Genomic DNA, 16,009 nt, shown 5'->3' on the forward strand with positions numbered 1-16,009 from the left:
CTAAATAAGAAGAGGTTTATGAAGTAGGGGCATAGAAAAAACACCCAGCAGCACCAAATTCACGGCGGTAACGTGTTGGTTGAGCGGGATCTCAAAGAGCCTTATCTATTATTGAGAAGGCTCACATGAATAAACGTTAACTCCGCCCGTTTTTAATCGCTAACGTTACGTCCGAGCGGTGCGGCTTAATTAGCTAAAACAAAGCGGACCCTCAGAACAGTTCTAGCTAGTCTTCGCTTCAGTTACCGGTTATATTCCGTTTGACGAGGACACTTTTTGGAAGCAAATGTTACTGTAAATCTACACAGACGTCACAAAGGTATCGGCTTAAGGTGAGTGGTTTTATTTTAACCGACATTTGTGACATTTACCGGCCTGCCATGGCTGAAATCACAATGACGATGGGGGAGAAGCAAAGAATGTGTGTCTTGAGGCTAAAAAAAAGTTTGGGTGTGGATTAACGGCAACTCTAGCTAGCGGTTTAGTTTTTAGTTCAGTGTTGGTTTCTTTGTTTGTTCAGCTCTGTAGCATGTGAAATGTTGGCTTGTTTAAAGCTACACCTCAAGCAGGCTCCTCGATAAAATCTCAAATTGAGCTTTGTGCTGAAAGTAGGCCAAAAAGTAGCCGCTTTGTACTACTGAAGAGGGCAGTGTGGGAGGCTAAACTGTGACTGGACAGTGGGATTTGTCCCTCAAAGGGAGCTGCTAACAAAGCTTAATCTTGTTGAATCAAATCAGATATTTAGCAGAGGCTTAAATTGTTTTCCAGTTTTTTACTTGGCTTCTTGTTATACAAAGTTGTAGTAGTTATTGTGGTGTTGTGAAGTCATCAGATTTGTAAAATAATTGCTTTTAATTCCCAAGTTATCGATCAGAAACTGCCTGGTTTGAATAAACAATGTGGTCATTTGGCTCAAAGTTTAAAGCCACCCCCACTGTGTCCTAAACAGCCTTTAAGTTTAGTCTGCTGTCCTGAGAATAGAACTTCCCTTTTGTAGACCCACACCACCCTGGGAGACTTGTAAAGAATATCTTGAAGAGACCACAGCTGGACTATGGTTTGGTTAGACTGCATTATGGACTGTAAACTGTGGTTGAGGATATAGTAAGATCCAGGATGACTTAAATCTAGGTCAGCTTGGTTAACCAGATTCTTAAGAACCTCTTGTTCAGCCTTGGCCACAGCTGTGATTCAGCTATGTTGACGCCAGCACTCCAGTTGGACAAGATTGGTCTTGCTTGCATCTTCCTGTAAAGGAATAGCAGCCTCGGGCTGTGTTTTGTCTTCCCTGAGCAAGCTGAGTTGGTTGAAGTAGTAGTTGGTGGCCATCTAGTTGTTGCTTTAATAAAGTGACTCGTGTTAATTACTGACCAGTCTTGGCTTGTAGACAGCATTATAATGACATGGTAACGGTGTCATATGGAGGTGTGACAAACACCTATGTATTTGATCTTGTACAGCAGTAGAGCACAGATAATGTTCACCAGGCATATTAATTCCAGACATGCCTGCAGACTGTAGCCAAATGTGCACCAGTGAGTCACTTCCTTAGTTACATTGTTGTGCTGTTTAGGCAAGGCCCTGCAAGTATCCGGGGGAGTTTTGGAGGGTCATTTAACCTTACTCAGTGCCTTAGCCTGCTTCTGACTGGTCAGATGTGAGTCACAGATTACAGGACCTCCAGTGACGGCAAGACAAAGCAACTGGGAGTGTTTGTTTGAGGAGATATAATCATGATCCTTTCATAGATATTATGAGGCTTGAGTCAGTGGTAAAATGTGGTAGTTCTCACATCTAAGAGGAGAAAAGTTTCATAACACTTCATCGTTGTATTTTTACTCAGTTGTATATAGTATTTGTATTTGTATTCTATTTTTATCTTATTGTATATTTATTTTATTCTACTGTATATAGTATTTTATTTTATTCTATTCTGTACAGTTGTGTACTGTATTTATTCTTATTGTATTCTAATTTTTGCCTCATAACTTTTGCACTGTCCACTTCCTGCTGTGACAAAACAAATTTCCCACGTGTGGGACTAATAAAGGTTATCTTATCTTATCTTATCTTATGCAGAAAGAAACGCACGAAGGTTGGTAGATGGACCCGAGGCCATTTTTACAGTGGATTTGTACTTCTGCGTTAACTCAATGCTCATAGGTATAGTGTTACCACAGACCCTTCTGTAACCATATGCTGTAACTTGACTTGTAGCTCCCTAGAAATGTAACTGCACATCACCAGGTGGGTAATCCTTTTATGGTCAAAATGAATCCATTTGCAGCCTCTTAAACTACAAGGACTCGCTGCTTGGTTTCTCACTTTAAAGCGAAAATGTTTGCCTCATTAACTTTCGGCTGGGAAAAACAAGACATGTGAAGACACAACCCTGTGAATCATCAGGGTTTTCTTTGGTTACAACAGGTCTTATTAAAATCTGTTATAAGTCAGAGTAAAAGAAATTTCCCAGAATAACCTCTCTTTTGGTGAAAAGCCCCCCCATCCCCCAAAAATGTAAAGACTGCTGGCCTGCTGTAATTGATGGAAACAATGATAAAATTACATTACAAAACATTTAGCATGAGCAATTTCAAATTTCAAAGCCTTTGGAAGTACGTCAGTTAACTAATTTATACAGTGTTTAATGAAATCCAGCCGTAGTAAATTCTTAATGCAGTTTTTATTTAGGGAAAACTGTTCTGGCATGTAAAAGATAACTGAGCAGCTAAAATGTTCTCACTTGGGATCAGACTGAGTAAACTCTGTAAACAGAAAGAGACATTTACATAGTTTCCCACAACATAAATTTGGAGTTTGTTAAATATCGAATGCATTATCTCATCCCTCTGAGGAATGTTGAGAGATGGGGATCTTTTTCATACCTGAAAAAACTTCAAACAAACTCTACAAACATTTTTCAGCTAAAACAATAGATTTATCTGTGTCAGAGTAAGATTTCATGACTGCTGGATATCTAACACACTGGGTATGTTGGATTTACTCACATTTTTTTTTTTTTTTTTTTTAGATTTTAAAAGCAAGAGCTCACAGGCTTAGGCTCGTCAGAATAATCAAATCTCACCTTAAACTTTTTTTTCTTCTTTTTTTTTGCAACAGATAGTTTAGGTAAAACGAATACTTTGACTTTGTTGATAAAGAGGTCAATATAAAATAAAGATCTGCATTCTTGACAATTAAGGCATCAGCTGAACACTTGTTGGTGGAAAGAGTAACTTCCCTTCAACTGTTTTTTCTAGTCAGCTGGTTGCCAGATGATGGTTTCTGATTCTGTAACAGGAAAAAAGTACACAAATTATGCACACGCAACGAAAGGAAAAACAGCTAGAAAGTAGAACATGGTTTTTGGAAGTGCTACAAGGGAATCACTGAAATTGCAAGCGGGTCATTTCCTTCAACTGTGCTCTGACAATGGACGTGCCCATCCTGATCCTTCAACGGCCTATTGGATGAGGCTGGGTGTGGTTTGATTAAGGAAATTGATGAAAAGTCACGCTGAGTTGTTTGGGGGCCTAATGAACCAAGAGTAGACTGTGACTTTCAGCAGCAGATGTGGACCGGGTGGCAAACAGAGCTTGGTTGTGGGGGAAGGGTGCTCGACTCGGTCTCTGAACTCCCAGATGACCCACTCTGTAAGAACAATGGGGACTTGTGTTGTAAACCATCTTTCACTTTTGCATATTTCTCAGAGAAGATTTGGAAGAGTCACGCTTTCACCAGTGCGCTTGCTACAGTAGCTGTCAGTTTTTTAAGGCCCACATTGTGGCATTACATGATATCCATTACATAATGAATAAATGTACATTGAAACAAGGCGGGAAACCATGTCAATGTGGAACTTTTAAAGATGGTGTTTAAAGCAACAGCTTGAGCTAGAGAAATCAAACTAGGTTAGATTTTTGAAAGCTGGTGCTGCCATGCTGAGCTCACAGTTGCAGTCAAATATGGTGCTATTGAAGTTTGTCCACATTTAATTTAAGAACACACAATTGCGTCTCCTTTCAGGTGCACATGGATAGCTGCATACATAAACACCACCTCTATCCTGAAAAGCCTTTGTGATGATTTTCTGCTTAATTTATAGAAACACTAAATGTTTTTTTACCAGTGGTTGTACAAAAGAAGCAATTTATAGATGTTTGTTTCCATGTTTGGATTTAGAAACTTTGTGTGAAAAATTAGATGTTTGATAACATTTAATTGAGAAAATAACTGAAAGATTAATTAAATAATCATTAGTAAAAGCCCTGGTTTCAGGTAGGAGCCCATTTATTAAATGTAACATATGATATTGGGGATTGTTTGTGCATCGGAAAAGAAATGATTATAATATTGTCTGATGACGATGGGAAAAATGAAAGTGTTACAGGTCTTACTGTGCAGGGATACTGTGCATCTGACCACAGATATCTACACTGCATAAGATCAGACTTCAGAGAGAATAACAGTAAAAGGGACAAAGATGAAGAGCAAAAATAAATTTAATAAAGTAGATTAGTATCAGAAATTGTCACAGCAACAAGTTCACAATATTCAGTGTCTAATAGTGTGATGCACATTTAAAATGATGTAAGCCAACAAGAAACCAAGTGGCTAACCTCAGCTCACATGAAACCAGAAACCAATGAGAAACGAGCAAGAGTCACGAAACATTTTCCACGTTAAATATTGGCATGCACAAATGCAAATAGTTGGCATAAAGTGATATGTTTTTGTTCAGAATTGGTGCTTATTCTTTTCAATAATTTCATTTATATGTATGACTTTTTTGTTTAAGTCATGGGCTAAAAAAGTGCAAAGATTATTCAGCCCGTGTGGGTAGAGTGTTGTCTAGACAACCATTTGTTTTCTTTTGTTCATTCATTCATTCATTCATTTATTTATTTATTTATTTATTTATTTATTTTTTTTCAGCCTGAGGAAGTCGAGGAAGCTGCACGTCAGCAGAACCTATTTGGCAGGAAGCTTTTTGCGGGTGTTCTGAATACATTTGAGATTGACATGGGGGGGGGGTGCAAAGTAGACGTAGGCTTTTAGATCATGTCATGCTTCTATTTTTCGTGTTTATCACATAACACTTTGTACAGAAACACGATTTAGCTTTAAAACACCATAAACACAGCCAGTCATTATTGTTTTGGACTGCGGTCATCCACAATTTAAACAGACATATATATTATGGAATACTAAATACTAACAGATGTGCTTCCTTTTCACCACACCGGGCTTAACTGTTCATATTTGTATTGACAGGCAAGTCACAGAGGAGTCAGGACAGCAGGTTTTTAGGCTTCACTTGGTTGACGTGTTTTACTTTAAATCAGAGCAACTCTTTCATTTCCACATATCAGCCTAACAATTTATGGGACCTTTTTTTCCTAGAGGAGTTGTCGGGCATCAACTTTAAATCCCATTTTAAAAGAGGTGGTCTCTCTCCTCAGACTTTGTGTAACACATGATGACACACATCTGCAGAGTCTGAGTCAAAACTTCCTTGTTTACTTCTTGTGTTTCTCATACTTACCCTGCCTGAGAAAATCCCAGCATTGTTTTAAGTCAGAGATATCAGATGTAATTGTATTGCCCCAAACTTGGGGTTTGTTTGCGTTCAGTTAGGCATTTTATTCCCCCTAACAGCTTGCTGTCTTAGATTTGAACCATTTTGCTTGGAGGGGGCCTTTGAGCCTGTCCTAGCTATCATAGAGTGAGAGGTAGGGTACATTCTGGGCAGGTAGTTTATTCCACACTAATGCAAAGAGATGGACAATTAGTGACATTCACATTTAAACTTACAGCAAATGTGGAATCACCAGTTAACCTGACAAGTCTTAGTACTTTGAGTGAAAGCGAGACTATGGAGACAGAAATCGAACCCTTCTTTGTGTTGCTAACCGCTACAGTCCTGTTCTGCCTGCGAATCTTAAATTATCAATCAATATATGATGTTCTGTTTTCCTTTCAGAAAAGCAGTTACTGGGATGATAGTGTCTAATGTAAGTCAAAATAAGAGAGGAGTCGATTTTCTGCAGGACAAAAATAATTCTCAGTGAATTTTCATCACAGAGCGTGGGGTCTGGTCCCTAAGGCATCCTTCTGATTGCAAATTGAATCAAAACGCCTCGGGGCTGATGGCAGGCAGCAGGCAGCAAATCGTAGTAAAAGGTGCTGTGGAGGACTGAGTTTCAGTCAACTTTTCTCAGCAGTTGTTGGAAAAAACTTTTTTCATTTCTTTTCTTTTTTTTTATGGCTATCCAAAGTAATCCATGGAAAATGACACAACTTCTGTTAGCGTGTTATGTTTTGCCGGTACGTTTGGAGGATTGGACGAATATGTTTACTTCTGCCAGTTGTTGAACTAACAGTTGGAAAATTGTAACATGGTGCACAACCCTACTTGCTGGTAATTATACAAAATACCTCAAGTTTAAAAAAATCTATATTTATTTCCAGATTCTGGGACCAGAGTAGTTCCTTTTGGGCCCGAACTGGAATTGGTCCTGATGAATGATTTACTGGTTGTTTAAATAAGACAGAAAATAAATAAATAAATAAAAGTAAAAAGAATCAGAACAAAGGTTTTTGGTCTTACACCAAAGGAAAGTCTCTAGCACTGTGGTTTTTGAACAGGTTGTTGTAAGTGGAGTGTATTTACAGTACCTTAAAGTATTTTTGTTATAAAGTACCTAAAAATGAGAGAAAATGAACAAACTTCTGTTAAGTCACACAACACGGACTTTTTGCCTTAATTAAATGTGGTCCAAGTGTGCTAAGACTTTTCGTTGATCAAATTGCTCTATAAATATTGCTGAAATCTCTGGCACTTTGCATTATACTTAACTTTGCACAGACAGTGTCAGATTGGTTAAGCAAGTGTGGCTCATGTTGCCAACAACATGAGATATTTTTGAATGTGGTTACACATTGCATTGTTCAAGTGCTACATGCGACACACCAGTTTCTTCATCAGACTGTAGGCCCGTGCTGGTTAGCAGGATAAGATAAGATAAGATAACCTTTATTAGTCCCACACGTGGGAAATTTGTTTTGTCACAGCAGGAAGTGGACAGTGCAAAAGTTATGAGGCAAAAATTAGAATACAATAAGAATAAATACAGTACACAACTGTACAGAATAGAATAAAATAAAATACTATATACAGTAGAATAAAATAAAATAAATATACAATAAGATAAAAATAGAATACAAATACAAATACTATATACAACTGAGTAAAAATACGATGACAGAAAGGATTATTGCACTTGGTATTATTGCATATGTATGGATGTGTGTGCTTGATCAGTTAAAGTCTTTATTATGGAGTCTGACAGCAGTGGGGAGGAAAGACCTGCGAAATCTCTCCGTCCCACACCGTGGGTGCCGCAGTCTCCCACTGAAGGAGCTGCTCAGTGCTGTCACAGTCTGCTGCATGGGGTGGGAGATGTTGTCCAACAGGGATGACAGCTTAGCCGCCGTTCTCCTGTCACTCACCACCTCCACTGGGTCCAGAGGGCATCCTAGAACAGAGCTGGCCCTTCGGATCACCCTGTTCAGTCTCTTCCTGTCCCCAGCAGAGATGCTGCCGCCCCAGCAGACCACACCATAAAAGATAGCAGAAGCCACAACAGAGTCATAGAAGGTCTTCAGGAGTGGGCCCTCCACTCCAAACGACCTGAGTCTCCGCAGCAGGTACAGCCTGCTCTGCCCTTTCCTGTAGAGGGCGTCTGAGTTATGAGTCCAGTCCAGTCTATTGTTCAGATGAACACCAAGGTACCTGTAGCTGTCCACAGCCTCAATGTCCATACCTTGGATGTTCAGTGGTTGCAGTGGAGAATGCTTGTGCCTGCGGAAGTCTACCACCAGTTCCTTGGTTTTACTGGCGTTGATCTGGAGGTAGTTCAGCTGGCACCAGTCCACAAAGTCTTGGGTCAGACCTCTGTACTCCTTGTCGTCCCCATCAGTGATGAGGCCGACTATTGCAGAGTCATCAGAGAACTTCTGCAGGAAGCACTGGGTGGAATTGTGGGAGAAGTCTGCAGTGTAGATGGTGAAGAGGAACGGAGCCAGAACCGTTCCCTGTGGGGCCCCCGTACTGCAGACGACCCTGTCCGACACACAGCCCTAGGGCTGAACGATTATGGAAAATAATCTAATTGCGATTTTTTTGCCCCAATATTGCGATTGCGATGCGATATGCGATTATTTTTTTAAGGTCTTTGTCTTCTGTATTATTAAACAAAGACAAGAAATACATCATATAGTATGGCCAATACTATATTACATTAATTTTAAACTGTTCTTTCCTGGAAGACAGACCTCTGTTATGATGACATGAGGTGATGCATGAATTGATGACTGACATTTTTATTTAACTTCTTCAATCACAACAGTATATTTGAACATACACAATAGTTTATTTTTAGCTTACAAACATCTGAGCATAAAGTGCTGACAAGGAACCCTGGTGTAAACATTAAAATGAAAGTCAGTACAATGTGCAGATTGCAGAAATATAAATAAAAAAAATCAGTGGCTTTACCACACTCAGTTTTTCGACATCTGTGAACTACTAGACAGTCATTAAATTAAAAAATAATATTAAATAAATAAAACTAATAAATAAAAAATACACACATCTTACTGATCTCTGCAGTCAGTAACATTACACATAAAGTGCAAACATAATAGCAATTGTATAAACACACACACAAACACGCCTTTAAATTAAAACTGGCTGAACATCTTGATTATCTGCAGTAAGTAACAGCAACACAGCACAAACTAAAGTGCACAATGAGTATGGCTCAGCTAGCCATAATCATCCTAGCTCACAGGTTTTTGCTAGGAAGACTAGCATATCTACTTTTGCTGGCTTTAAGGATGAGCGAGTGCAGGTCACTATATTCCCTCCAGTGCTGAACAGACGCTCTGAGGGGGCACTTGTGGCTGGCACACACAGATATTTGCGGGCCATCTTGCACAGTCGTGGAAAGTGAATGTTGTGCACCTTCCACCAGGCTAAGGGATCATCCTCTCCGTCAATGACAGGGGTCAACAGGTAACTATTCAACTCTGCCTCCACGACATCTTCAAGTGGCAGAGGCAAAGCTGAAGAGGCCGCACTGGTTTTAAAAAGACTACCAATAGTCTTCTTTGCCTTTCCCCCAGAGGCCTGTGCACTTGGAGAATTTTGAGCAGTTTCAGTGCGAGACCTCTTCTCTTGCCAGATGGGAAGAGAGACATTAGTTTTGCAGTTAGCTTATTTTTAAATATTATGTGTTTGTGGAAATATAATTTTCAAGGATTTACCTGATTATGTGTACGTCTAGCCGATTCCACCATTTCTGTCTTCAGTCGGGCCTTAATGGCAGGAAGGTTGTCTGCGCTGATGTATTGCGTTTTGAACCTAGGGTCCATGAACGACGCAACATCCAAAAGCTCCTGGGTGTTGAGGTCACTATACTTGTCGTTGAGGTATGCCAGGACCTTGGTTTTAATTGATCTAGTCAGATCAGTGTCCGCAGCATCTTCAGCCAAGACTGATGTTGCCAGAAGATGGAGAACTGGCTTGAGGTAGGAGATGCTCACATACTCTTCTCCAGAAAGAGCATCAGTAAATTCGGAGAGAGGATGCAGTGCCTTATGAATGGACTCCAACACTTCAGCATCCTGCCAGGTTGGGATGAGGGAGCGTGCATGTCGGTCACCTGTCAATACCTGCGATATGGCTTTCATCTGTTCCAGCACTCTGGCAATCATTTTCTCTTTGGACCCCCATCTTGTAGGGCACTCAGTAATGAGAGAGTGCTCAGGAAGCTTAAGCTCCTTCTGTGCCTCAGTGAGAGCTGCCTTTTTCTTCCAACTGTGCGAGAAGTGCCCCACCAACTTCTTGCACAGCCCAATTGCTCTTGATACTCTACCATCTTTGATTGCATTTTCTGGAGGGAAAAAAAAATAAAGTAAAAAGTAAAATTAGTGTTAGACATACAATTGCAGTTATGATGCAAGGTTTCACCATTTCTCTCTCTCTCTCTCAAATTCAAAGTTGCTTTATTAGCATGACTATGGGAACAGTGTTGCCAAAGCTATTGTTACATACATCATGACATACAAGAACATAAGACCATAAAGAAAATACATAAGAAGAGGTGGGTACATCAGGGTGGGGTTGACATAACATATCTAGAATTAACAGCAGTAAAGAACAAGATAAATAATAGTGTGGTGTGTGATACACAGGCTCGCACATACATGCATGCACACGCGCACACTCTCTCTCTCTCTCTCTCTCTCTCTCACACTCACACTCACACACACACACACACACACACACACACACACACGGCAGTAACTTACCGAAACACTGGAGCCTGGTCCATTCGTTCAGCTGTGCTTTTCACCACGGCTTGACCACATGTCTGTTGTCGCCGCAAAAAACTCAACAGCCTTTAACTCCGCTGCGACCCTCCGCCTACATTGCATATGTAGCTTAATACGTGCGGGAGGGCCTCTTATCCAGTGTAGTTACCAAATTATTGAACCCAGGCTTGGTCACCGTATTGACGGGCATCATGTCTTTCGCGATGCAGTGGGTTACTGCTTTGGTGATTTCCACGTGCCGTTTTGAAGTGCGTTCATATGGCGTAACACCGTCAAACAGTTCGGTCAGTGATCCTTGCCGAGTAACGTTACTAGGTTTATTCTGCACACTACTAGATTTTTTAGCCATACATCTACCATACTCTGTTTTGTGCCGAGTCTTAAGGTGCTGGTACAAATTCGTAGTGTTTCCGCGAGATGTAGAAACTCTACCAAGACAGGTTTTACACAGTACCTGACTCTGTGCGACATCATCTGTTTTAAACCCAAAATATTCCCACACGGCTGATGTTCCATTCCTCTTTGGTACTAGCATCCCCGCAGGCTCTGGTTCTGTTGAACCTGAGGCCATTGTGTAGGCTACAGCTTTGCTTGCTAGTTCACTCTCGGTAGACTGTTTCAAAACTTTGCTCCCCGTGTCACGTGACCAGAGTGCAGCCTCTGTGGTTAGACAATCTCGTTTGATCATATCACATGTTTTACTCGCGCATGTCACGTAAACGGAGTATAATCGCAGCGTATAATCGCAGCCTTTGCGGTTAGAAAATTGCACTTGATCATGTCGCGATATTATCGCAAATGCGATATATCGTTCAGCCCTACACAGCCCTGAGTCCTCACATACTGTGGTCGGTCGGTGAGGTAGTCCAGGATCCAGGTAGTGAGGTGATGGTCCACTCCAGAGTTCACCAGCTTGTCCTTTAGAACCGAGGGAAGAATGGTGTTGAAGGCACTGGAGAAATCAAAGAACATGATTCTCACAGTGCTTCCAGCGGTCTCCAGGTGAGCGAGGGAACGATGTAGGAGGTGAATGACGGCATCATCCGCTCCAATGCCAGGCTGGTAGGCAAACTGAAGTGGGTCCAGTGATGAGCTTATTAGGCGCCGAAGCTGAGCCAGGACCAACCGCTCCAGGGTCTTCATCAGGTGGGATGTCAGAGCCACCGGCCTGTAGCTGTTGAGGTCCTTGGGGCGTGAAGTCTTTGGCACTGGTACAACACAGGAGGTTTTCCAGAGCTGTGGGACTCTTCCCAACCTCAGGCTCAGGTTGAAGAGGTGCTCCATCACCCCACACAGTTGGTCCGCGCAGGACCTGACGACCCTCGAGCTGATGCCATCTGGACCCGCTGCCTTCTTGCCATTAATCCTCCTCAGTTCCCTCCTAACCTGGGTGGTTGAGAGAGACAGGCTGGAGCCTTGTGTTGAGTGTGTATTGGATGCTGCAGTTGGGGGTGGGGGGGAGTGAGCAGGGTGAATAGAGGAGGTGTGAAGTGTCTGAGGCGGAACAGCAGCAGTGGGGGTGGGTGAGTCTGCAGCCGAGGATGTCGTCTGTTTTACTTTAAACCTTGTTTGTTTAAAGCTTCCTGTCAGAGGAAGACGGACGGTGCTGACTACTGGGCCTCGTGGCATTGTAAAATTTTAGACAGTTATGGAAGTTGTAGGTATCTTGATGCATGCTCAGTCATCCAGGTGAGGAAATCTGAAAAAGTTGAGTCTGTTCTAGGGCTGCCACGATTTGTCGACTAGTCACGATTACGTCGACTATCAAAATCGTCGACGACTGATTTAATAGTCGATGTGTCGTTTGAAGCTTTGTAAGATCGCAAAAGACGCAGGAATAATAGCAGGATTTAAGAGTGTAATAACGGACTGAAACAGAAGATGGCAGCACAGCATGTACAAGGATGCCAGCTGCCGTTAAACCCCGAAGAAGAAGAAGCAGCTGTGTCCCAGAATTCATAGCGCGGCCCAGCTTAGTTTCCAACAATGGCGGTAGCTAGTTAGTTTTAATATTACTCTTATTATTCTTTCTGGGTCACAAAATAAACGTTTAACATATTTTCAGGCGAGAATGTAGCTGTGTAAACCTCAAATATCGGCTCAGTTTATCAGGACACCACATATTTTCAAAAGCGCTCCGACGTTTTCGGAGACGTCTGTTACACACTAGCTCGATAGCTAGCCGGGGGCTAGGTCACTAGCGCTGTGAGAACACCGGACTCCCGGCAAATTGTTTTCAAACCCACCGCCGTCTTTCGCGACTCAGGTTAAATATATATGAGTCACTTAGATAAATTAAAAATGTTGTTGTTTGGCTTTTTTTTTTTTTTTTGTATTTTATTTGTTCCTGAGTAAATCGGTTTGGCTGAGATTAAAGTTATAGTTTTTACACAGCTGAATGAACGTCAAGCAGACAGCTGATTATCAGAAGTGTGAGATGCTGGAGAATATACTCCGGTGTCCTGTTATATTTTAGATAGCAAGGAGTTTATTAAACTTTACCGAAACAATCTGCAAATTTCATTAAAATTGAATAAACTATCATCTTGTCTTTATTTTTAGTTAGCACCTTAAAAGCTTAAAGCTGTAAGCTAATGATAGTTATATAAGAGCAGATGCTGCTGGTGCAATAAGCTGTAGTTTTACGTCCAGTGGATGATGATCTGATTAGTCGACTAATCGCATAAATAATCGGTGACTAGTCGACTATCAAAATAATCGTTTGTGGCAGCCCTAGTCTGTTCATCCGGCCGTAGCGTTTTCAGTCCAAGTGACTCATCCAGGTGATCTGAAGAAGTCTTCAGAAGAAGAGTGGTGAAACGTTTTTCCTGAAAATGCTACGCCCAGATGAACACAATCAACTTTTTACGATCGGTTGTAGGTAGTTCTCCTATAACCCACTTATGTTAAGAAAACTGTGTTTGTACAATGGTTCCCTTTTAATTTCCTGTCAGTAAATAAATAATAGCCTCTGTGTTTCAGAGGAATGGCTGCCATAGCTGAATCTCTTGATATTGATTCATGGTGACATTTTCTAGTAAAAGTGGACTTTGAAATTCAGTGTAAGGCTATTGATATTGAAAGGTAGCATTTGGATGTGAGCACTTATTTAAGAAATGCCTGACCATATAACATCCCAGTTACTGCAGTTGTACTGGTAAGAGCTGTGCTGGTTATTATCAGCAGGAGCTGAATTGTTATGAAAAAGTGTGACACTACAATGCAGCACCAATGGAGAACTTGTACTGTCTCCATTAGCGTGACCATACAAAGTCATAGTTAGCCACAGTTTACGCATGTTCTTGTAAACATTAGGCTCGCAGGTCTGTCCCGTCTTCCCGTGTGGTGATTCAGAGCAGGTTTTAAATGGGAACATAACTGTCACAGTTGTGTTATCACTTGTATTTGTTGGCAGGTTTATTAATTTTTTAAAATTAATTATGACATTTTTAATCATTACTTACCAACAGTGTGCGGCAAGGAAGCAGCATGGCATGTAGAGGACCAACTCCTTCAACTCACATATGGTACAGACTAATCTGTGTAGTCACAATGTGAATTCAGAACTTTCTGCTAATACACTGAACGTTATTGTGCAAGAGTAATATGAATACTGAATAAACCACTTTTACCACTTTTTCTAAGATCATACAGAAAATCTGATAAGTAAATGGGGGAAATATGCTGGAGATTCCCTGATGATGAGTGTAATTGCAGCTATATATGTGTGTGTGTGTGTATATATGTATATATATGGGTGTAGCCACTGTAATTTGACACAATTACAGTTGCCACACTGTGCTTTCATTGGTTAAATGAGGGTGTGTGTGTGTGTGTGTGTGTGTGGTTTTGTTTTTTTAATCAGGGCGAGCCATGGGATAGATATAAATGAGAAACAAAGAGAGAGCAACTTCCTAATCACAATATAGACCCACCTCAAAACATATCCTTTCACTGAATGTTTTTCCTACATAAAGAAATTGGTTGATTTTGATCCAGCTTCATCCTCATTTCTGACTCTAATGTGGACCATAATTTACAAAATGAACATTGTTAAATTCAGTAAAGTTAAAACCAGCAATGACATCAGTTGTACACCCACCTCAAATGTCACAGTCTAAAGCCAAGCCATCTTGTTTTTCTATAAACAATCACTGAGCATCACTGTCTTAGAATATATTTTAGTTTCAGTAGTAAAACCAGTTGAATGTCAGTGATGTAGAGTAGCAGAAGCCAGCATTGGAACCCTGAAGGTTTAAGCTGTTTTGGGTTAAATTACCAGCGAAAACTTCAAAAAGTGCATTTGGGTAAACTTTAAGGACCATATCACCATGTGCGATGGAGTGGCTGATCAAAAGAAGTTATAGCATATGAAAGGTCCCTCATTTATCTTTTGATAGACTCATCTGCAGCTTTTTTCCATAATCATCATGTAGTTTAAAGCATGTTACACCTTAACTGGATCTTCTGTAGCAGATGAGATGTTTTTTGAGGTTACCACTAACATAAATCCTTTGAAGTCCCAAATATTGTCATAGTGATCGGTGTTCAACCTTGTATGTAGGACATGCTCCTATGCCAGTTGGCGTTCTATCATGTTTTACAGTTGTGAGAAGCTGCTTAGCCACACAGTCTGTTACAAATTAAGCCTTCACACTGTTTAGCTTGAAGCTATCAGTTCTTATCAGCTGCACATGTTAATGTTCTATCAATACTATTGAACAAGTAAGAGCCTTTCCCATTCAACAGTCAGACACTGGTTCAAATAAAACTGTTAAGTAAGTGTTTCTAAATAATTCAAACTAAGCAGTAAGTTGTCTGTCTGGATATTTAAACCCAGTAGCTTGTTAATAAATGCAAAGGCTATGTTAAATTAGGTAATGTATCCTACACTGTTGTCATTATCTCTGCTGCTTGCTCTTTCTCTTAAATTTAATGTAGACAACTAAGACATAAATGTATATTTAAGGAAAGACCAAATGAGTCGCGAGTTCAGAATATTTCCTTCAGGAGAGATGTGTAAGCCATGTCATGCCCAAAGATTAGCAACACAAATACCAATGCCTTTGACAAAAGGAGGCATTGAGTGCCTTCAAATCTGTCATCTCTCTGTAATTTGTAGTCGACAGACAGAGTTGGCCTTCAGAAATGTCGGGGTGGAGCTCAAAGTCTTCACATCGTGCTGGATGTGTTTCATGTTGAAACATTTTGTCCGTCTTGCCACACAGTCTTGTTTGTGTCCGAGTTTTAGTTTGTTGTAACTCTGAAGAGAGATTGTTTACTGATCAACTGAAAGAGTGAGCTATAATCTGTTGTTCGTGACTGCAAAGATTAAAAAAAAAAAAAAAAAGTCACACTGCAGTGCACTTTTTCTGCTAATGTCATATTTTGTTTTTGGTTTGTTTGTTTGTTTTTTACAGAAATCAGAATCAGAAATGCTTGATTAATGCCGTAGGAAATACATGTTCTTATTTTTAACTGAGAAACTTGCTTTAAGTCGGTCAGTATTTCCGATATAATAGGAAGTGGTTATTTTGTGGTTTCCCGTGCTCTCTGACCCACTGCACAACAGCAAACATACATACATGCACCTTTCATATCAAAACTT

General features: G+C 40.6%; 2 protein-coding genes across 3 annotated transcripts in view; one reads left to right on the forward strand and one right to left on the reverse strand.

Moving 5' to 3' along the window:
- LOC146613002 (integrin beta-1-like) overlaps window positions 1-16,009 on the forward strand; it is a 32,315-nt gene continuing 16,306 nt past the window's right edge. For both annotated transcript variants that reach the window (XM_085378812.1, XM_085378811.1), the window contains exon 1: window positions 1-332. The gene's annotated coding sequence lies outside the window, so the exon portion shown is untranslated. The remainder of the gene's footprint in view (window positions 333-16,009) is intronic.
- LOC146613003 (E3 SUMO-protein ligase ZBED1-like) lies at window positions 8,840-10,972 on the reverse strand. Its single transcript, XM_085377713.1, has 3 exons — window positions 10,861-10,972; window positions 9,345-9,959; window positions 8,840-9,240 (listed from the first exon to the last, which is right to left on the reverse strand). The coding sequence occupies exons 1-3, from the start codon at window positions 10,970-10,972 to the stop codon at window positions 8,840-8,842; spliced, it is 1,128 nt and encodes a 375-aa protein (XP_085233839.1).

The sequence above is a fragment of the Diplotaxodon limnothrissa genome, linkage group LG18 (genome assembly GCF_057381915.1).
Source record: "Diplotaxodon limnothrissa isolate DT_005_m linkage group LG18, D_limnothrissa_male_GT1.1, whole genome shotgun sequence".
In the NCBI taxonomy this organism is placed as follows: Eukaryota; Metazoa; Chordata; class Actinopteri; order Cichliformes; family Cichlidae; genus Diplotaxodon; species Diplotaxodon limnothrissa.